Source organism: Larus michahellis, chromosome 1, assembly GCF_964199755.1.
Source record: "Larus michahellis chromosome 1, bLarMic1.1, whole genome shotgun sequence".
Classification (NCBI taxonomy): domain Eukaryota; kingdom Metazoa; phylum Chordata; class Aves; order Charadriiformes; family Laridae; genus Larus; species Larus michahellis.
In genome coordinates, this window is record NC_133896.1 from 213,962,796 (window position 1) to 213,985,143 (window position 22,348).

Below are 22,348 nucleotides of genomic sequence, written 5' to 3' on the forward strand. Positions count from 1 at the left end.
AACAACGCAACCCAAACCAGCCCAAATTTTCCGGAAACCCTGCGGCGGGGAGCTCAGTAGGACTCTGCCAAAAGGTGGGAAGGGACTTACCCACCATGCGACGGCGAACGCCCAGACAAACCTACCTGGAGTTTCTGCTGATGGCGGCCACCATGAGAGCGGTCCAGCCCAGCTTGTGCCTGGCGTTGACGTCTGCACCTTCCAGCAACAACCTGGGCAGGAGAGAGACACGTTGAGGAAGAAAACGCAGAGGAATCATCCCGAGCAGAGAGGAACTCATGACGGAAAGGGGAATATTTCGCTTCACGGGCAGCCTAGGAGACCCAGTGTGAAAAGCTGATTCAACCCCGTTCCTCCATGGCTAGCAAACTGAAAGGAACTGGTAGGTTCAGGAACTGGTAGGACACGCACAGTCCTTTCAAATGGTGCAAGGCCAACCAGTTTCATTTCTGTATTTTTTTATTTCTTTCTTCTATTGCAGTCTAACACCCGAAGAACCAGCATGATGGAGAGCGAAGCTGATGGACCTCCAGCCTGATGGCAGGTTCGGATCTTCAGGCTGCAACGGAGCCATCAGGCTTTCAGAAAAAGCCCAGCAGATCTCCAAAGCCCACGTCAACAGATGTTTTGCAGTTTTCTTGCACGACACGAGAACAAACGAGACAAACCCAAAAAATACGAGGCGTCAAACTGCCCTTGGTGGTTTTTCTGCAAGATTTTCTCAGCCTTTGCGCTGTTTCCCTCATCCCTCCGTGACATCTCTTTGCAACTTTGCTCCCGCGTGGCTTCTGCTGGCTTTTATATTCCTCAGACTGTAAAGCACCAGGAGGCTTCTCTACCCTTTCTGCATCCTCTGGTCCTGCAGCAGCCACACGATTACTCTGAGCACCAGATTCCAAGCAGCGCCTTAGAACACTGATACTTGATAGGGACAAACTTGCCCAACCCTTCTCTCTTTCATGGCCAACCATGGGATCATGGAATCACAGAATGGTTTGGGTTGGATCTGAAAGGTCCCTTCCGACCTGGACAATTCTACAATTCTAAATATACAATCCTAAAGTTATTTCCAACCGGCAGTACCAAATGCCTAAGCATTGGCTCACGTCTTGAACACAGCTGAACCCAGTTCTCCCCACTGATCTGAGAAACCACCCAAGTAATTGTCATAGAATTGCCGAATGGTTTCGGTTTTGGAAGGGACCTTAAAGATCATCTAGTTCCAACCCCCTGCCCTGGGCAGGGACACCTCCCACTAGACCAGGTTGCTCAAAGCCCCATCATCTGAATTAGATGCCTAAAATGATCCATATCCCCCTCCCGCTGAAGGTCTCGCCCTGTTAGGCTGTGGGGCGCGAGGGACAGCAGGCAGATGACTTCAGGCAAGCTCCAGACAGAAGCACGTGGGATATCTCTTCTGTTTCAGGAGGAGGAGCCCTCAGCATAAGAAGGACATGGACCTGTTGGAGCAGGGCCAGAGGAGGCCCCGGAGATGATCCAAGGGCTGGAGCCCCTCTGCTGTGAGGACAGGCTGAGAGAGTTGGGGGTGTTCAGCCTGGAGAAGACAAGGCTCCGCGGAGACCTTATAGTGGCCTTCCAGTCCCTGAAGGGGGCCTACAGGAAGGATGGGGAGGGGCTGTTTGCAAGGGCATGGAGCGACAGGACGAGGGGCAATGGCTTTAAACTAGAGCAGGGCAGGTTTAGATCAGACATTAGGAAGAAGTTCTTTACACTGAGGGTGGTGAGACACTGGCCCAGGTTGCCCAGAGAGGTGGTGGAGGCCCCATCCCTGGAGACATTCAAGGCCGGGCTTCATGAGGCTCTGAGCAACCTGATCTAGTTGAAGATGTCCCTGCTCACTGCAGGGGAGTGGGACTAGATGGCATTTAAAGGTCCCTTCCAACCCAACACATTCTATGATTCTATGAGGTGTGAGATGGGGGGAGCGGGTATGGGTGGGCAAGTGGACCACCCCCAGCTGACAGGATGGGTAGCCAGTGCCGGAACCCTGCTACCGGCTGCTCCGAACTGCTCATCAGGTGCTGGGACTGAGATCCAACAGGTAAAAAAATGAAAGAATAACTGCCTGCCTTTATTCACAGCTCCCAGCTGCGGTTCAGGAGGCCACGACCTCTGTAAATGATCCACAGCACCAACAGAAGATTTATATTCTCTTTACCAGCATTACAAGTTTAACAATAATAATGAGCTATTTGGCTGGTAAACAATAAGACCTTGCTCCAAAAAAGTTTGATACGTGATACTACACGGTAGCAGAGGAACAAATTTTCATGCAGAATCCTTGCCAGATCCATGCACACAGATCTGCACATCCCTAACTCCGGGCAGGTGGCAGCTCCTGCAGCACCAAATGGTCCAGCAAAGCACAGTCTGCCGTGCTGCACAGCACCAGCCCTGGCTCCCCCCAGGAGAGTCAAGGAATCACAGAACGGTTTGGGTGGGAAGGGACCTTAAAGGCCACCCAGTGCCACCCCCTGCCCTGGGCAGAGACACCTCCCACCAGCCCAGCTTGCTCCAAGCCCCGGCCAACCTGGCCTTGAACCCCTCCAGGGATGGGGCAGCCACAGCTTCTCTGGGCAACCTGGGCCAGGGGCTCACCGCCCTCACAGCCAAGAATTTCTGCCCAAGATCTCAGCTCAGTCTCCCCTCTTGCAGTGGAAACCCCTTCCCCCGCGTCCCATGGCTCCCCTCCCTCATCCAGAGTCCCTCCCCAGCTTTCCTGGAGCCCCTTGAGGGACTGGAAGGGGCTCCAAGGTCTCCGCGGAGCCTTCTCTTCTTCAGGCTGGAAACCCCCAACTCTCCCAGCGTAAATCCTTACGCTTTCTCCCTCTTCCAGCACCAAACCACCGAACGCAAACGATCCGAGCGTGCTGTCAGCTCTGCAGCATGAAGAGCACTCCCGCCCAGCATATTGTTAAAGGGGAAATATCCATGAGCAGCCACAGAGCTCGCTTGTCCCCGTAACGCAGGACGAGCCCGGATGGAGAGGTGACAGATTGCTATCTGCAGGGATCAGCTCCCGCGGCAGCGACGCGCAGGGAGGGGGTTTGCACTCCCAGCAGAGATCAGCACGTCTGACGCAGATCCAGGGCCACCACTGGTCACAGCGCTTGCCTGCGCTGGCCTGGAGGGATGCTGCCGGCAGGAGAAATCCACACCGCGGCTCCATCTGTGCCACCATGTGCGTCACAGCCTGCCCGGGCACGGAAAATGCTCCTCCAGGTGAAACACACACCCCCCCGCCTCGCTTCACGTACTGCCACCGCAGGGACCAGCTCCAGCCCAGCTCCCTCAGAGACGGCACAAACCTACCCTGAGACCTTCCCGTCCCCCCGGCCCCGACCCACCCCCGGCGCTTGGAAAAACGCTTCCTCGGCCGTCGCGACGCCCCGTCACCGTCCACGCTTCGCTTCCAGTGGCGTGGGGAGATGCCTACGAGTTATTTCTGAATTTCACCTTATTTACACGGCCATTCGAAAGTGCTTTGAAGGCAGTCACTGCACCTCCGCCCTGTTCTACAGCGTGTCAATGTGACAGGCTAAAAGCCACCTAAAATCCAGCAAATTAAAGGAAAATTTTGCTGCAGCGGGGAGGGAGGCTGGCAGGGAAGCCCGGAGAGGCAGGGGAAGCCTCCAAAGAAGCCAAAGCATTGGCTAAGCAGGGAATAAGCAGCCGAACCCCTTCATTCCCGATGGCTAAAACCTCACAGCCCAACACCTACATCTTTAACAGGGGGTAATTAATGTCATTCACAAAGTATCAGTCGCGTTTGCACTTGATTTAACGGGAGAAGTGCGAACAGAGCGTCCTGGTCGCCTTCCACCCACCTCTCCTGCAAAAGCTTGGACTTAATTCCATGTGTCGTGAATTTTAACATTTGTTTTCTCACGAATGGGAACCGCAGCTCGACACTCAAGCACCTCCTCGTCCGAGACAGGACGGGACGGCAACCTTCACTTAAAGCACTTTGGAGCCAATAAAAACGACACTTTAACTCACCGGAAGGCTTTTTTTCTCCGTAGACGTACTGGAAGATGTACATTGTTCAACCACGTACGTTGAACAATGAATTATCTTCATTCTTAGATTAAAAAAATAATGAAATCGGACCCCAGCCCGGCAGCCAAACCTGTTATAACATAGTGCATCCAGCAGGAAGGAGGCCGGAGCCTCTGCTGCGGGATTCGATTACAGGCTCGGAGCTCGGATATTAGAATTCATCAAGTAGTTTTCCATTCAGGAATCCAGATAATCGCAAGCATCTGGAAGGCCACATGCCCCAGCCCGGTGAGAGAATTACTAGCATCGCATCATCTACCATAATACGCATTGACATTTCATTTAGGAGCTGGGGTTTTGTTGGGTTTTTTGTCTTTTTTTTTTTTTTTTTTTTTTTTTTTAAATCATTGCAAGATGCTCAGCAACTTAACAGATTTTCTAGACAACTGAACTTTATGTTCAGGGTCTTCCAGCCCATCATTAATTTTTTCCCTGCCTGATTTAATGATACGCCAATCGATAAAGCGACGACCACTGCTCGGATCCCAGACAGCCAAATGTATTTACCAGCAGGGAGTACTTTTTTTTTGTTGTTTTTAATTAAATAAAATCCTCTGATCAATGTTTAGGATGTTTATCCACGTTTTAACCAAAGAAGATCCAGGACACGCGCTCCTACCTCCCAAGGAGTTTCTCGTGCATCTATAGCTCTATTAGCACCAGTTTCAGTGTTTCTCGAGAGATGAACTGGTGCTGGGCTGCAGCGGTGCCACCCAGACCCAGTCAGGAGAGCCCTGAGGAAGAGCGGGGGCTTCTTCTGTTTGGGGGTGTGGGTGTGTTTTCACAGAATCACAGAATTGTTGAGGTTGGAAGGGACCTTTCAGATCATCGAGTCCAACCATCAACCCAACACTGACAAAGCCACCACTACCCCATGTCCCTCAGCACCACGTCTGCCCGGCTTTTAAATCCCTCCAGGGATGGCGACTCCACCACTGCCCTGGGCAGCCTCTTCCAATGCTTGACAACCCTTTCTGTGTAAAAAACATAAATAAAGTTTTAAGGATTTCGGAAACACTTTGGGTTCGTTTGGTTTTTTTAGGGTTTTAGGGCAGAAGGCTCAGCCGCTTCCCCACATTATTTTGTGTGAACAGATTTTCTAACAGAGCCCGCGAGCGAGTGGCGATGGGTCCCACCCTTCTCCCCGCAGACCCCCCGGCTCCGAGGGCAGCGTTCCCTGTGCAGAACTGAAGAACTCCTCTGGGAAGGAGCCATGGCTCCGGAGCACTCAGGGCTCGGCCAGCAGAACATCCCCGCTTGCGCTGGAATCTACCGGAGGAGCCCGGCTTTGTGCGTCCGTCCTATTTCACCTCCAGATGACAGCTCCCAAAGCTTCAGCGCTTGGGAGAAAAAGAGAGAAAAAGAGCCCAAAGCGGACTGCGGCGAGGAGTTGCTTCTCCCCCCGCCGCCCCCGGACAGATGTGCCTCCTATTCACCCCTCCGGTGGGGTTCTGGGTGACTGCCTCGGTGACACCGCGCTCCCAGCCGAGCCCAGAGGGCATGTTTGAGTTTGTGCTCAGCGCCGGCAGCGTGCCCAGCGCTCCTCCCGACAGCTGGAGGAAGAGGAAGCTGGAAACTTGAACTTTTGCGACAACAATAGCTTCTGTTTCTCTCGGCCACTTCAACATCTCCCCCACCCCAGCCCCAATATGTCACTGTTTAACCGCCGGGGCGGGGGACACCCTCGGCCGTGCCCTCCACTTTGCAGAAGAGGGAGGGAAGAAAAACATCCAAACCCAACAATATCTCCCAACATGAAAGCACAATCCCCGTTAGAGGCCAGGGAAGGGATCTGCCCGCTCGGGAGAACGCGGCGAGCTGCTGAAAAGCCTTTGATCTTACAATCATAGAAGGGTTTGGGTGGGAAGGGACCTTAAAGACCATCCAGTGCCACCCCCTGCCATGAGCCGGGACATCTTCAACTAGACCAGGTTGCTCAGAGCCCCGTCCAACCTGGCCTTGGACACCTCCAGGGATGGGGCATCTCCCACCTCTCTGGGCAACCTGCTCAGCGTCTCCCTCACGCAGAAGCTGTCCCGCACTCGCGATAAACACCTCTGTTAATCGGAATTAACTCCGTGATGGTTACCAGATGTATTGCGTGCGCACAGAACTACCATGCGCATCCAGCCGCGCCAGAAGAGTCGGCGTCTGCTTCCAGAGCGAGGGGTTCGGGCAGAGCCAAGGGTTTAAAGCTGTTTTGGAAAGAGGCATGGGATGTTCTGTCTCCTGCGGCCGGCCGGCCGCCGACGGCAGAGAGTTTTGTCTTATGACTCAGTGTGCAAACACCAGCAGGAGGACAAAACACAAGAAGCAGCACGAAAGAAGGTCACCACGGAGGAAGCGTTAAAGCAAAACGCTGCTGCGAAACCAGTGAGAAATGGAGCAGCGACAGAAATCACTGCTTTATTCCCCGTCTTTTTCTCCCCATGCCCTGCCGCCCCGTTTGGGGAACCTGCTCCGCTCTGCCGGCGCTGCCTGGAAAAGGGTGTCCCCTCCTGTTTCTGAGCTATAAAGCACAGCCCGCACAAACCTCCTCTGACATCTCAGAACCGACATGAAGGAACCTGGGTTGCCGTATCCGCTCCGAGCCCCCGAGGCCACGTGCCAAATCAAACTCAATAACCAGTCAAAAACTTCCACTGCAACCAAGTACCATATACCTCGCTCCGCGCGCCAGGAAAAAAGATTAAAGGGGACGTTTAAAGGAAAAACATCTGTTTATCCTAAAAAACCCAGGTGCCCATTAACTCAGATACCTACTAACAAACACAGGCCCGGTGAGGGCGAACAGACAGCATAATAAAAGGCACGTAGCAACGGAAATAAATGTAATTATAAATAATCTCCCAATCCTGTCGCCAGCCCTCGCTCGCTGCCGCAGCTGAAGAGGTTTCACTGCTGTTTAGGACAGAAGATAAGGTGCAGGTCTGGCTGGTGGCTAGAGGTGGTCACGCTTCGATAGCCGCTGACATGAGCCCTACATTTACCCTACCCTTGAGCGTAAGGCCCCATCCCCGACGTTCCCAGAGCTGATAATTGCGAGAGAGGAAGATGCCCCGGTGGGTAGCAGCTCCTGGAACGGCTCACACCCTCCGCATGGTTCCTCCCCATCGTCCGACGGTTTCCCAGCCTGGTTTCTGCCCAGGGCTCAGGTCAGCGGTGTGGGCAGCACAAGGACACGGGAACTGCCCGTTTGTTCCCCAGGGGGGCACAAATGGGGCTGCTGGGTCCGGAGAGCACAGAGCCACCATGGGGGCTGAGCTCCAGGAGGCTCCCAAGTACGTTCAGCTCCAATCTGGGCTTGTTTCAGACACAGCACTTTCAAAAATCCATCCCTGGACTGAGGAGGGTGCTGTTCCAAGCTGGTAAACGACGCCTGAGTCACTACAGAAGGATTTTTTTTTGGCCTAGTTTGTGATTTCCCATGGAGTTTCTGAATTCTTTAATGAACCCTTGAGAGGGGAAGGTGCTGCTGCCACCCAAGCAAAGCCCCTGCACTGGAGAGGACCAAGAGGGAGACAAATGCTGCGTCCAAGAGGAGCACAAACGGTTTTACCAAGACACAGACTCATCTCCACGTATCTGCTGTGGCCCTGGCAGCTTAACTCTGCTCCTCCTAACCATTTGAACATAAAAAGATATAAAAGTTGTGAAAGACAAGGACAAATACTGCCCTGGTCTAGCTGGGAGGACTGGCCAGGTCCTGACACTTCACACGTGCCCCAGAGCAGAAAGGGCTCGCACTCTTTCAGAAGAGCAGCTTTGGTTTCCAGCACATCCACCCTTCTAGAAGAGCAGCCTTGTCTTATCATGGAATCACAGAATGGTTTGGGTGGGAAGGGACCTGAAAGCCCACCCAGTGCCACCCCCTGCCCTGGGCAGGGACACCTCCCACCAGCCCAGCTTGCTCCAAGCCCCGGCCAACCTGGCCTTGAACCCCTCCAGGGATGGGGCAGCCACAGCTTCTCTGGGAACCTGGGCCAGGGGCTCACCGCCCTCACAGCCAAGAATTTCTGCCCGAGATCTCAGCTCAATCTCCCCTCTTGCAGTGGAAACCCCTTCCCCCTCGTCCCATGGCTCCCCTCCCTCATCCAGAGTCCCTCCCCAGCTTTCCTGGAGCCCCTTGAGGGACTGGAAGGGGCTCCAAGGTCTCCGCGGAGCCTTCTCCAGGCTGAACAACCCCAACTCTCTCAGCCTGTCCTCCCAGCAGAGGGGCTCCAGCCCTTGGATCATCTCCGGGGCCTCCTCTGGCCCCACTCCAACAGCTCCGTGTGTCTCCTGTGCTGAGGCCCCAGAGCCCCTTCAGGGACAGGAAGGCTGGTAATGGGTCGGGACCACCTTTCCCAGACTGGGCAGAGCAGGATGTTCCTGCCATCAGGATCAGGACCATTTATTAGGTGTAACCAGCCCAGGCTGAGACCTTAGAGCCCCTTCCAGTCCCTAAAGGTGAGATCTCGGGCAGAAATTCTTGGCTGTGAGGGCGGTGAGCCCCTGGCCCAGGTTGCCCAGAGAAGCTGTGGCTGCCCCATCCCTGGAGGGGTTCAAGGCCAGGTTGGCCGGGGCTTGGAGCAAGCTGGGCTGGTGGGAGGTGTCCCTGCCCAGGGCAGGGGGTGGTACTGGGTGAGCTTTAAGGTCCCTTCCCACCCAAACCATCCTGTGATTCTATGAAATCCCACCTTGCTGCAGAAGGGAATTCTTGCTCTTGCTCACAGAACAAGGGAGAAGAGACAGACACAGCCTGGGAGGAGGCAGCGCAGCGATGAGTCAGAGACGACAAGAGGAGCAATGCTCGGCTGCTTGACCAAAAAGGAAAGATCACCGTTTGGGGCGATCGAGCTTGATTTAGCTCTTTCTGCAACCCCTCCACCTAAAAAATCAGCCTGGAGAGGGCAGAGCCAGCTGCGGGAGCCGGCACGGAGCTCCTTGCCCCACCACCACGTCTGGCTGGATCCCTCGCAGAGCAGGAGAGTGCCTGCTCATCTCCAGCTCTCATTAACACGCAGATTTGGGCTGCTGCCCGCTGTTATGAATGAGCCTGAGAACAGCCGTCCGACATCCGCGCCGTGTTTCCATGAGTCACAGTCGCACAGCGCCGCCGAGAACGCTGCTCCATCATATTTATCTGGTGAGGAAACTCTGCCGTAAGCCTGCACTTCTGTGGGCGGCTTATTAAGAAACAAAGCTGGAACACAGAGAATCAATATTAATACTGAATATAAACACAAGGGGGACGGAGGCGGTAATTCTTTATGGCTCTGCTTCTTGCTTTCCCTCCACATGTGCGGAACAACCGAGGCTGAGGGAAATTAAACTATCCACATTAATTAGGTGTTATCTTCTGTACTGGCTAACAGCGTGAAGGGCTTGAAGGGAATTGCTGCCTGGCCACGCGCTCCAAAGGGAATGGGTCCCAGAAGTGAATGAGTTCCTTGATCTCGATGAATTCGCCTGGTTTCTTGCATTTAACGAGTGGGTGAAGATGAGAAAACCCGTGTGGGGGCTGAGAGGAGACCGAGGGACGGTGAGGGCCTGTGGCTCTGGGGCTGGATCCAGCCTTCGGATGTGCGGCAACACTAACTGTGTGTTATCTGGGGCTGCCGGGTCTGTCTGAAAGGCCTCTTCATCCTTAACCAAGGAAAACATTGCTGCTTGGAATAATGCAAAATTCCCCTGAACATAAGCCTCCCGTTCATTTCCAGTATTCATAACCTTAGTCTTTCCAAGCCGGACTGAGAAACATCTAGTTACGGGCTGCGCTAACACTCATTATGTCTCATCACTCGCCCTGTTCAGCAGTTCAACAGCAAAGAGGGACCCAGAGAGAGCCTTTCAGAGCAACGTGCTCCCTACAGGGGCTGTGAGTGGAGCTCGGCTGGCTTACAACCACAGCATTGTCCGGGTTGGAAGGGACCTTTCAGATCATCGAGTCCAACCATCAACCCAACACTGACAAAGCCACCACTACCCCATGTCCCTCAGCACCACGTCTGCCCGGCTTTGAAATACCTCCAGGGATGGCGACTCCACCACTGCCCTGGGCAGCCTGGTCCAGTGCCTGACAACCCTTTCGGGGAAGAAATTTTTCCTAATACCTAATCTAAACCTCCCCTGGTGCAACTTGAGGCCATTTCCTCTTGTCCCATGGCCTGTTCCTTGGGAGAAGAGACCGACCCCCCCTGGCCACCCCCTCCTTTCAGGGAGTTGCAGGGAGCGAGAAGGTCTCCCCTCAGCCTCCTTTTCTCCAGGCTGAACACCCCCAGCTCCCTCAGCCGCTCCTCACCAGACTTGTGCTCCAGACCCCTCACCAGCTCCGGTGCCCTTCTCTGGACACGCTCCAGCACCTCAATGGCTTTCTTGTACATGAAAGTGTCCCAGCCCAAACTCAGAGTGATGCCAGTGTTGGCCCAGCTTTGGGACAACTGTGACCAGCCGAGGCACAGCCAGACCTTGCCCAAGGATCCCCAACACAAACCCTCCTTTCGGTCCCTTCAGCCCGATTTTCCCCTGTGCCTGTGGTTCTTTGGGTTCCCAGATGGAAGATCTGGACAGGCGGAGGACAGCTTGGTTTCCAAAATCGAAACGCTTTTAATTTTTCATAACTCTATCACTTATCTTCCACCTCCATTCACGTCCTGACGGCTGGAACAAAGCAGCGCGTTTGCCTGCAGCCTTGTGAAAGGTGAGCTCTTTAGAACAGCGTAATCCGAGGAGCCTCGTCCACTTCCTCACACGCATGGAAGCAGAATTACAGAATTCACAGAATTCTACCTGTACTCACAGCAGCACCCTGCTGCCTGTCGCTTCTCCGTGCAGCGTCCAGGAGCTCTGCAGCTGCTTGATGTCGTGCTCCTCTAACCATCACCACCACCCCATTTGCTGACCTTCCTACTCAACTGATGGGATTGACCTGAAACTAATTTGAGGAATATGAGGATGAGACGTAAATACCCGGAAAGAGGCAGCGAGAAGACTCACACTGGAAGATTTACAGTCCAAGATGGGGAGGCTGAGATCTTCCAGAAGGGCAACCTGCTGTGACAAACCAGCCTCCAAAAAGCCACCATCTTCTCCGGCTGGTGATCCTGGTGCTGCTCCTGCTCCTCCACCTCCCACATCACGTACCCTGTGTATTTCCGAGGTGCCCACGTACAACCTCTCCTTACTTTAATTCCTACGGGAAAAATTGCTTCAATCTTCATTGCACCAGGTCCCCATCATCCCTCAACAGGCAGGAGATTATGGCCACACATGCCCGGAGCCTCTACACCTCCCGTTCTTTGACTATCATTCATTTTAGGAACCAGCCAGCGGTTATCCCTGCTGACATTCAAATCCTCTGCGGGGGCTCTCATTCTCCCTAGCTTTCCACGAGGAAAGCCCTGACCCCATCATCCCACAGGTGGCCGTTAGGGTGATGAAGGGAGTCACTCTCTTCCAGGAGAGCACGCAGGACTGTTGGGATAAGGACGCAGAATTATCCTAAAAACTCTTCAGTTTCATTGTGCAGCCGCTGCTCCAAACTGCCTCCTGTTTTCCCTCTGCAGTTAAACACATCTATGATTTAACTCACAGTTTAACTTCTTTGTACCTCACACATCCATTTTCTACGCTTCAGACCGAAAGACTGCATTTCCCAGTCGGTGCAGGGACGATGTTTTCCTGCGTAAAGCCGTTCGCTGAACAAGGCACTTGAAAAAGGCCAGTCCCCGCAGCAAGGCAGAACAAGTCCCCAGCAGCAGATGAAAAGAACGCGTAGCAGAGAAGATGGTCAGGAGAATTACAAACATCTGGCTGCTGCTTCTAACAGTCTTTGAGCCAAAAGGCTGGAGAAATGAAGGACATCAGCAACTGCTCCACAACAGGAGCGACGCCACATCTCTGCTCGGCTTTCCTGGCACGGCCCCGTGAGCCAGGCTGCGGAGCAGCGGAGAACACGTGTCTTGAATGGCTCTGCGAAGCCTGAGAGAAACAGTGCGCAGGAGTTCAGCCCTTTGAGGCTTTTCACTGCCTTTAAATTGTTAGACCAAGACATTAGGCCGTGGGAGAGAGTACAAATGAGTCTAAAGCTGTATTAGAAAAGTCATAGAATCACAGAATGGTTTGGGTGGGAAGGAACCTTAAAGCCCACCCAGTGCCACCCCCTGCCCTGGGCAGGGACACCTCCCACCAGCCCAGCTTGCTCCAAGCCCCGGCCAACCTGGCCTTGAACCCCTCCAGGGATGGGGCAGCCACAGCTTCTCTGGGCAACCTGGGCCAGGGGCTCACCGCCCTCACAGCCAAGAATTTCTGCCCAAGATCTCAGCCCAATCTCCCCTCTTGCAGTGGAAACCCCTTCCCCCTCGTCCCATGGCTCCCCTCCCTCATCCAGAGTCCCTCCCCAGCTTTCCTGGAGCCCCTTGAGGGACTGGAAGGGGCTCCAAGGTCTCCGTGGAGCTTTCTCTTCTCCAGGCTGAACCCCCTCAACTCTCTCAGCCCGTCCTCCCAGCAGAGGGCTCCAGCCGTCACAGCATCCCCGCAGCCCTCTATCACACCAGCCTCCCCTCTCCTAACCAGTGAGCTGTGTGGAGCAGGGGGGAGAACAGGCAGGGGACAACACTGTCCGGGGAGGGGGACAAGTGACAAACAGGTGGACGGCGCTGCCCTCTCCTGGGTGCAGCCCACCATGCTCAGCTGAATATCATGCTCCTGCCCTGCTAAGGCTGAAATTTGGGCTTTACCCCTTGCAGCTAGCAAGAGCAAGAGCCCTTAATGCAACCCCGTCCGTGCCTCCTCCATCAGCTCTGCAGCCCCTGTGGAGTTCCCGGACTGGACGTAAAGCAGAGACTGAAGCCACCTGCAGCAGGGAGAGAGTCAGAGAAAGGTTTGGGCTGGAAAGGACTTTAAAAATCATCTAGTTCCACTCCCCTGCCACTGGCAGGGACCCTTTCCACTGGACTTTCCGACCTATCAGTAGTTTTCACCATCCCATGCCTGGCAGCGAAGGCACAAGTCGGCAGGGAGCTCTGGCAGCTCCCCAGGGAGAAGGACCGTAAGGAAAGAGACACGGAAACAAAAGGAGAGGCCGCAGACGTGCAAGGGATAAAGCTCTTCCCCAATCAGGGGGGGCACAGAGCATCCCTCTGCCTGACCAGGCTCACAAATCACCCAGACATCCCTAAGCAGCAGCTTCCTGCAATTACAAGCAGCAGAACACATGTGCCAATTAGCCGCACACCAATATCCTCTTCGGCTCTTGATCGAGGCCAGATCTCAGCCCCGGGGTGCAGCAGGGCCAGGCTGCTTCCTTCAAGATCCCGGGATGGGAAGGAGCATCCCCGGGCCAGGAGGGCTCCCCTCCCCTGCCGCAGGGACGGCAGCTCCCTGGATGCCTGCAATGGGGGGAGATCTCTGCCAGGGAGAAACCCAGGAGAGCAGCAATGGCTGCTCCCATCCTGTGCGAGCTGCCAGGCTACCCAAAAAAAAATAAAAATATCTTAATTCCGTACTGGTTGAAGGCAGCGCTTGGGAGACCTCACCACCAGTGGGTTACTGGGAGAGACCGGGCAGGACAGCCGAGCTTTGCTGGGTCCTCATATGCTTCTCTTCACCCTGCGTTCTCAGGAGGCTTGTTTCCCCCACACAGCTCCAGTTAAGTCCCTGGCACCAGCTGCAGATGAGGTCAGAGCTGGCCTGCCCGCAGACCTATTTCGTTAACGCAGCACCGCATTAACCGCTCGAGCCAATCCAAGTCCCTCCCCAGAGAGACAGCCGCAGCAGGACCGGGTGGGCAGAGAGCAAACGCACCTCTCAGGGACCGCTCACAGGCTGGGCCCGAGAAACACGCTTGTTTTTAACACCCCAGGGAATTTAACGTCGCTATACAGCTCCCGAACGATGGCACGGCACAACCCTGACAGAGGAAAGCATGGCCAATAGCAACAAGAGCGCTGAAGACCCTGGGACAGGAGCACAGGGACAGCTCTGGAGATGATCCGGTCCCCAACGGGCACGTGCTTGGTCACCCCAATGGGTCAAGCAGACCTGAGCTCACTCCTGTGCTCCTGGTGGGACACAAACGAGTCTCTGCGGCTTCTGGCCTGGAGGTGTTCATCCGCACCACACTGCACTGCCTGGCCTCATGCTTTCATAGAATCCCAGACCGGCAGGGGTGGGAAGGGACCTCTGGACACCCTCCAGTCCAACCCCCTGCCAGAGCAGGGTCACCCACAGTAGGTCGCACAGGAATATGTCCAGGCGGGTTTGGAATGTCTCCAGAGATGGAGACTCCACCACCTCTCTGGGCAGCCTGCGCCAGGGCTCTGCCACCCTCACAGGAAAGAAGTTCCTCCTCATGCTGAGATGGAATTTCCCATGTTCCAGTTTGTGCCCGTTGCCCCTTGTCCCGTCCCCAGGCACCACTGAGAAGAGTCTGGCCCCATCCTCTTGCCCCCCGCCCTTTAGCTCTTGCTGAGCATTGATGAGATCCCCTCTCGGTCTGCTCTTCTCCAGCTGAACAGCCCCAGGGCTCTCAGCCTGTCCTCAGCACAGAGATGCTCCAGCCCCTCCACATCTCCGCAGCCTCCGCTGGACTCTCTCCAGCAGTTCCCTGTCCTTCTGGAACTGGGGAGCCCAGAACTGGACCCAGTGCTCCAGCTGTGGCCTCCCCAGGGCAGAGCAGAGGGAGAGGATGACCTTCCTCCACCTGCTGGCCACGCTCTTTGTCCTCTCCCAGTACAGGGATCTGCCACCCGCCTTCCAACTCACAGGTAACTGCACTCATTGTCCCTTCCGACCCACTCTGGATCCGAGACGGCAACGTGAGCACCCCAGGGGGTGTGGGAGCAGCCAGGCCTTGCTGCTCCATCCCAGGAGCTGCGCCCTGGGATGCGAACCCAAACATGAACACGTGTGGATAACGGGGACGAGCCCACCCTTCCCCAAGCGCTGACAGAGCTTTCCTGCCTTCCCCCGCCTCGGCAGCACTGTCCTCTCACACCTCTCTCGAGCTGCTCACCTGTTGACTTCCGAAATGTTGTTGATCCTTGCAGCTTCCAGCAGAGCATCTTCTGAAAACAGAGAAAGAAGAGAAAGCGAGTTAGCAGCCAAACGCAACACGCACATAACATCCCGGAGGTGGCACAGGCCACCACAGCAGAGAAGGCAGGGCCTGTGCCTACGGCTCTTCTCAAACACCACAGGTTAGGAAGGACCTACTTCTGCGAGCAGGTTTCTCCAAAATCCCTTCGTTGCTGACTTACCACAGCCCCCCTGTAAGGGTTCTGGGGAAGGCAGGACCGACGGCAGCTCTCAAAGCACGGGCACAGGCAGAGAAATGGGGGTTCAGTGCAAGCTGGGTCCCCAGCCCGGCTGCACAAGTCCCTTCCTCGCCTCTCCCGGCCCAAAGGCAGGCGTTTGGGCAGCTGAGACGGCGGCTCCCCGCGTGTCGCAGCCCTGGGCAGTACCTCCACGGACGCAGCCAGGGTTGGGAACTGCTCCTCCCTGGGAAACCAGTCTCTCCCAGCCCACCAGAGATCATGCACCTCTGCAGGAAACTACCTTTGCTTACAAGTGACAGTCTCTGGCTCACAAGGTGCCACCGGCAAAAGGCTGGAGAGGAGGGGACAGGTCCTGCTGGGGCACCCGGGGCTGGGGATGAGTTGGCAGTGGCGCCAGCAAGGAACCAACTGTGTCAACAACTGGGGAAACAACGACTTCTCCTGTGTTTGCAAGGCAAACCTGGCAAATGGCGAGGTCTGGGGTGCAGGAGGCATGACAGGCAGCTGGCACTGTCACCCCAGACGGTGACAGCCTCGGCCAGAGGTTTCCAGACGCCACCACAAGGCCAGTGAGCTCCTACCACAGGCTCAGAATGACATCTCCTGGCTAGAGAGGGGAAGGACAGCACCCCAGCTCTGCTGGGGCAGGAGGTTTTCAAAACCAGTGCAGCCAGCAAGGCTCTACCGGGGTGTCTGGGGACAACTTGGGCATGTGGGGACAATTCTTCCTAATTCTTACCAGCCTTCAAACGCTTCCTGCTCTCTCCCCAACATTTTGTGCCTCCTTTCTCCGAGCCATTTGTGCCCGTGGCTCGGCCTTCTGCTTCACGCCTTTAACCTGGCTTCCCGGAGAGCATCCCCAGCAGCCAGGGCTGTGTCCTGTGTCCCTGTCCCTTACTCCAGGGTCCCTCTCTCAGGGCACTGACACGCAGCCACAAGCGGCAGCGATCACGGCTCACCCCAGCAGCCAGCTTTCTGCAAAGGTTCAAATTGCACCACAAACCTCAGCGTTTCCTGCGCTGCCCCGAAAGGAAGGGTAGCCAGCGTGCTGCAGGGAGATATTTTGGCTGACGGACATTTGCTGCGTCCAAACGAAGAGCTTTGCAGCACAAATCGCTTGTGGTCTTACTAGGAAAGCTGAGATCCGTGGGCACTGTGCTGTCTCAAGGACAATTCACCAGGCAGAGCGTGGCAGAAAGGAGCAGCAGATCGTTTTTGTGTCCCCCCCCGAGGGGATGATGGCTGCTCGCAGGCCCCAGAACAGCAGCAGAACACTGGCAGCATGGGCCACGCTGCCCGAGACAGGGGGTGAACCCGAGGCAGCTGGGGCCAAATGACCGCTGGTGTCGGAGTTAGTGAGCGTTCAGCCACCGCAGCCTGGACTCAGGGCCAGCACAGCATCCTCCTCCCAGTCACCGAATGGTTTGGGTGGGAAGGGACCTTAAAGCCCACCCAGTGCCACCCCCTGCCCTGGGCAGGGACACCTCCCACCAGCCCAGCTTGCTCCAAGCCCCATCCAACCTGGCCTTGAACCCCTCCAGGGATGGGGCAGCCACAGCTTCTCTGGGCAACCTGGGCCAGGGGCTCACCGCCCTCACAGCCAAGAATTTCTGCCCGAGATCTCAGCTCAATCTCCCCTCTTGCAGTGGAAACCCCTTCCCCCTCGTCCCATGGCTCCCCTCCCTCATCCAGAGTCCCTCCCCAGCTTTCCTGGAGCCCCTTGAGGGACTGGAAGGGGCTCCAAGGTCTATAATTACACATGACTCGCCCTAACGATGATGAAACCTCCTGGTAACTGCCCCAGCAGCCCAGCACAGCAGGTTGTGCGTCACTCACAAGGAAACCGAGCTCTGACGTGTGCCTGTAACCACCGAGTGAGTGTCCTGCTCTGAAGCCACAGCCCCCCTGCCCCAGGCCTGTGTCACACCAGCTCTCGGCCAACAAGCCCGAACGCGTGAGCAGTGAGGGCTGGTTCATGGCGAAGGCACAGCAGTGAGCAGGGAAGGTCCGCTCCAGCACGCACCATCTCCTTTTCCACAGCTTGGACCGAGCCTGGATCCCGACCTCGTCCAGCTGAAGGGTTGAAGGTTGATACCCCGCGTGCCTGGCACACAGCAGAGCAGCAAACACATCTCCACTCCAACACCACCCTGTCCAGTAACACCAACGTGGCCACTCCGTCTCCTGTCCTGCGGCAGGAAAGCGGGGTGACAACAACCCAAGCGTAGGTCTGCACCCCGGGAACCCCCAAACACAACACCCTGCTGAGAACGGGACCTGCTGTGGCGCAAACCTGCAGTTGCACATCAACCAAAAAGCACGCGACTTGCCCCAACAGATCACGGGGACTGTCCCAGTCAGCTCAGACACACACATGTCAGCGTTTCTAACGCTGTGGCAACAAGGGCTTGCGGCCACCCAACTGCTTCCTTCCCACGGTGAGGGGGACGTACACCATTCCGTGAGAAATCTTGGGCTGATAAGGGGAGTCGCTTGATCCCTTTCCAACTCCCAGACCTCTCTGCTTGCCCCAGATATCCTACAGTCGAAGCGGGGAGAGCCAGCCCTGGGGAGAATGACACAACCACAGAATTGTAGGGATTGGAAGGGACCTTTGGAGGTCATCTTGTCCAACCCCACTGATAAAGCAGGGTCACCCACAGCAGGTTGGAGATGGGTTTGGAATGTCTCCAGAGCAGGAGACTCCACACCTCTCTGGGCAGCCTGTGCCAGGGCTCTGCCACCCTGAAAATGAACTTCTCTTTATTTTCTTCATTCCAATTTGTGCCCGTTGCCCCTTGTCCTGTCCCTGGGCACCACTGAGAAGAGTCTGGCCCCATCCTCTTGCCCCCCGCCCTTTAGCTCTTGCTGAGCATTGATGAGATCCCCTCTCAGTCTGCTCTTCTCCAGGTCTGCTCTCTCCAGCGGAGGCTGCTCTTCTCGCAGCCTCCGCTGGACTCTCTCCAGCAGTTCCCTGTCCTTCTGGAACTGGGGAGCCCAGAACTGGACCCAGTACTCCAGACACAGCCTCCCCAGGGCAGAGCAGAGGGGGAGGATGACCTCCCTCCACCTGCTGGCCACGCTCTTCTTGATGCCCCCCAGGAGACCATTGGCCTTCTTGGCCACAAGGGCACACTGGGCCCGTCCCAACTCCCAAACCTCTCTGCTTGCCCAAAATATCCTACGGTCAAAGTGGGGAGAGCTGGCCCTGGGGAGAACATCACCCTGAGGGCTCCATCCTCCTCAGCCGGACTCACAGAATCACAGAATGGCAGGGGTGGGAAGGGACCTCTGGACACCCTCCAGTCCATCCCCCTGCCAGAGCAGGGTCACCCAGAGCAGGTGGCACAGGAACACGTCCAGGTGGGTTTGGAATGTCTCCAGAGACGGAGACTCCACCACCTCTCTGGGCAGCCTGTGCCAGGGCTCTGCCACCCTCACAGGAAAAAAGTTCCTCCTCATGATGAGATGGAACTTCCTATGGTCAAGTTTGTGAATACAAACTCCTCACCCACCAGGAGCTTCTCTCCCAGCACAAACCCTCCCCAGAGGAACTGGGGTGCCGCTGACAATTTTATCTTAGCAGCAAACGCCAGGATCCTTATCTTCACTCTACAGAAGAGTTTGGGTGTCCACCATGGACCAGCACACCACTTGGTGAGGGTAAAAGTATAACCCTTTCCCCAAATGGCTTCCCAGGCCAGTTCCCGAGCAGGGATCCCCGCACCCCCCTCCCCAGGGGGCACACACTCCCCTGCTCCCCACCGAGCCCCACCCCCACGCCCCAGGGCTGGCCGAGCAGCGATAGTCACCCTTGGAGAGGTGGTCCCTGATGTAGCAGTAGGCCACGGCGGCGAGGAGGGCAGGCACCGCTGCTCCCGGGGGGCAGCTCCCGGCTCCGCTCTGACGCCTGCCGGGGTCTCCTCCGCGACGACAGCCCCGCTCGGCACCCATGGGTGATGGCTCTCCATGGGACGGCCCCAGCACGGGGTGGCTTGTGCTAGCCAGGCCAGTGGTGGGTGGCTGGGAGGGCCGCAGTGGGGACAGGCCTGGGACCTGCAGCCTGGAACCATCTGCCAGGGGGGTCCCCTTTGGGCCTGGCCCCATATCTATGGGGGAACCCCCGAGGGCCGGCCCCATTGCTAGAGGGGGGCCTTGGGGGTCTAGCCCCACAGCTAGGGGGGAGCCCCTGTGGTACGGCCCCATTGCTAGGGGGGAGCCCTCCCGGGCCAGCCCCATTGCTAGGCGGGGGTCGTGGGGGTTTGGACCCACTGCTAGGGGCGAACGCCCCGTTGCTAGTGGGGGACTCCCGGGGCCCGGCTCCACTGGCAGAGGGGGAGCCCTGGGGCCTAGCCCCATATCTATGAGGAAGCCCCCCCGGGCCAGCCCCATCGCTAGCGCGGAGCCTCGGGGGTCCAGCCCCATCGCTAGGGGGAAGCCTCGGGGGTCCGGGCCCACTGCTAGGGGGGATCCCCCCGGCCCCGTTACCGGGGTCCCCCCCCTCGCCCCCCGCCCTGTCAGCCTCGCGGTCGGCGCGGGCTCGCGGCGCCCCCTGGCGGCCGAAGCCGGCAGCAGCCGCGGCCCGGCGGTCCGGAGCCCCTCAGCCGCCACCGGAGCCCCGTAGGCCGCCCGCGACGGCGACAGCCACGGCCGAGTGCGGAGGAGCCGCGCCAGCCCCGGCGGCGGCGGGCGGGAGGCCAGGGAGACCAGCATCGTCCCCTCGCTCGCCGGGCTCCGCCGCCAGCACCTCCTTCCCCCCCACACACACGCCGCTGACACCGGCGAACCAAGATGGCCGCCGCCGGCCGCGGCGCAAGGCACGATGGGAGTTGTAGTCCCCGCCGCGCCCACCCTTGCGCCACCGGGGCCGCCACGGACTACAGCCCCCAGGGAGCGCCGCGGTCCGCCCGGGGCATGCCGGGAAGAGGCGCCGGCTCCCGTCCCGGCAAGGGGTTCTGGCGGGGGGGGGGGGGAGTGTAGTAAGGCGGAGCACGGGTTCGAGACCCGGCGCGGGCTAAAAGCCAGGGCACAGGCGTGTGCACATACGTGCGTGCACACACACACACGTGCAGGCACACGCGCACCCGCGTGCACGCGGGCACGCACACGCGCACACAGACGTGCACTTGCGCACATGCGATCCCACGCGTGTGTACGTGCGTCGGCGTGTGCCCGCGTGCGAGCGCACCTCCGCGCGCGTGTGCGCCTCCCTGTGCGTGTGCGTGCCTGCGTGTGCGCGTGCACGTCGGCGTGCACGCGTGTGTGTGCGCGAGCCCGCGTGTGCGTGTGCATACAGGAAAATCACACGTGAGCACGCGTGTGTGTGGCTCTGAGTGTGCGTGCGTGAGTGGGTGTGCGCGCGCGCGTCGGCGTGTGTGCGCGTGCATGGGCACGTGTGTGTGCACGCAGGTGTGCGTGAGTGCGCGTGTGCGCACGCATGCGAGTCGTGTGTGCGCACGCGTGTGCGTGCCTGTGTGCATGAGTACACGTGTGTGCGTGCGTGTCTGTGGCTCCGAGTGTGCGTGCAGGCCTGTGTGTGTGCACGCATGTGTGTGTGCGTGCGCCTGTGGCCACACACGTGTGTGTCAGTCAGGGGTGCGTGCATGCACGTGCCTGTGAGTCTGCGTGCCTGTGTGTATGAGTGCACGTGCGCACACACGTGTGTGCATGCATGTATGTGGCTCCGCGTGTGTGTGTGACTGCAGGCGTGTGCATGCGCACGTCTGTGCGCAGGCGTGTGTGTGTGCGCGTGCCCCTGGGCGTGCAGGCGCGTGTGTGAACCACGTGTGTGCACGCACATACGTGCCCGTGAGTGCGTGTGCCCGCCCATGTGTGTGAGTGCCTGCGTGTGCATGCGTGTACGTGGCTCCGAGTGTGTGTGCATGCCCGTGTGCGTGAGCGCGTGTGTGTGCATGTGCCTGTGCCCACGCACGTGTGTGTGAGTGCCCGCGTGCGTGCCTGCACGTGGGTGAATCGCGTGTGCGCCTGCATGTGTGTGGCTCTGAGTCCTTGTGCGTGCCTGTGTGCATGAGTGCACGCGCGCGCATGTGCATACACGTGTGTGTATGACTACACGTGTGTGCATGACTACACGCGTGTGCACGCATGCATGTGCCTGTGAGTGTGTGTGCACGCCCGTGTGTGTGAATGCCTCTGTGTGTGCATGTGCCTGTGGCCACGCATGTGTGCGTGCGTGCGAATCGCGTGCGTGCGAAGCACGTGTGTGCATGCACGTATGCGGCTCTGAGTGTGCGTGCAGGTGCCTGTGGCCACGCGTGTGTGTGTGTGAGTGAACACGTGTGTGCATGCAGGCGTGTGAATCGTGCGTGTGCATGCATGCGCACGCCTGTGAGTGTGTGTGCGTGCCTGCGTGTATGAGCACATGCGTGTGCGTGTGTGTATGTGGCTCCGAGTGGGCGTGCGTGCCCCTGTATGGACGCACGTGTGTGCGTGTGCACATCTGTCTGCCTGCATGTGTGTGTGAGTGCCCCTGTGTGTGTGCACGCGCGTGTGCGAACCGCACGTGTGCGTGCGCGTACATGCCCGTGAGTGCGTGTGCATGCCTGCGTGTGCGGGTACACGTGTGTGCGTGTGTGTATGTGGCTCTGAGTGCGCGTGCGTGCCTGTGTGTACAAATGCGTGTGCGTACGTGCACGTGTGTGTGTGAGTGCACGTGTGTGTGTGCGCGTCTGTGTCAATCATGCGCATGCATGTACGTGGCGCTGGGCACGTGCGCGTGCCCGTGCGTGTGAACGCGTGCGTGCGTTTGCATGCGCCTGTGGCCACGCATGTGCGTGTGAGTGCCCACGTGCACGCATACACGCGTGAATCCTGCGTGTGCCTGCATGGACGCGCCTGTTGGATGAGCGCGTGTGTGTGCGTGTGCACGCGTGCGTGCGTGCACGTCCATCACGTGTGTGCATGCAAATACCTGCCTGTGAGTGTGCGTGCATGCCAGCGTGCATGAGGACATGTGTGTGCACGCGTGTACGTGGCTCCGAGTGCGTGTG

General features: G+C 57.6%; 1 protein-coding gene across 4 annotated transcripts in view; it reads right to left on the reverse strand.

The window, feature by feature from the left end:
* Positions 1–20,141, reverse strand: part of CLPB (ClpB family mitochondrial disaggregase) — a 105,886-nt gene extending 85,745 nt beyond the window's left edge. The window contains exons 1-4 of one of the 4 annotated variants that reach the window (XM_074572209.1): positions 19,861–20,100; positions 19,151–19,579; positions 15,077–15,125; positions 126–212 (exon numbers count right to left, since the gene is read on the reverse strand). In XM_074572209.1, coding sequence (XP_074428310.1) covers positions 126–212; positions 15,077–15,125; positions 19,151–19,577 — 563 coding nt within the window. In that variant the 5' untranslated portion in view covers positions 19,578–19,579; positions 19,861–20,100. Of the gene's footprint in view, positions 1–125; positions 213–15,076; positions 15,129–19,150 lie in introns of all 4 variants that reach the window. The other 3 variants (XM_074572208.1, XM_074572206.1, XM_074572207.1) reach the window with 3 other exon arrangements.
* Positions 20,142–22,348: the final 2,207 nt, after the last annotated feature.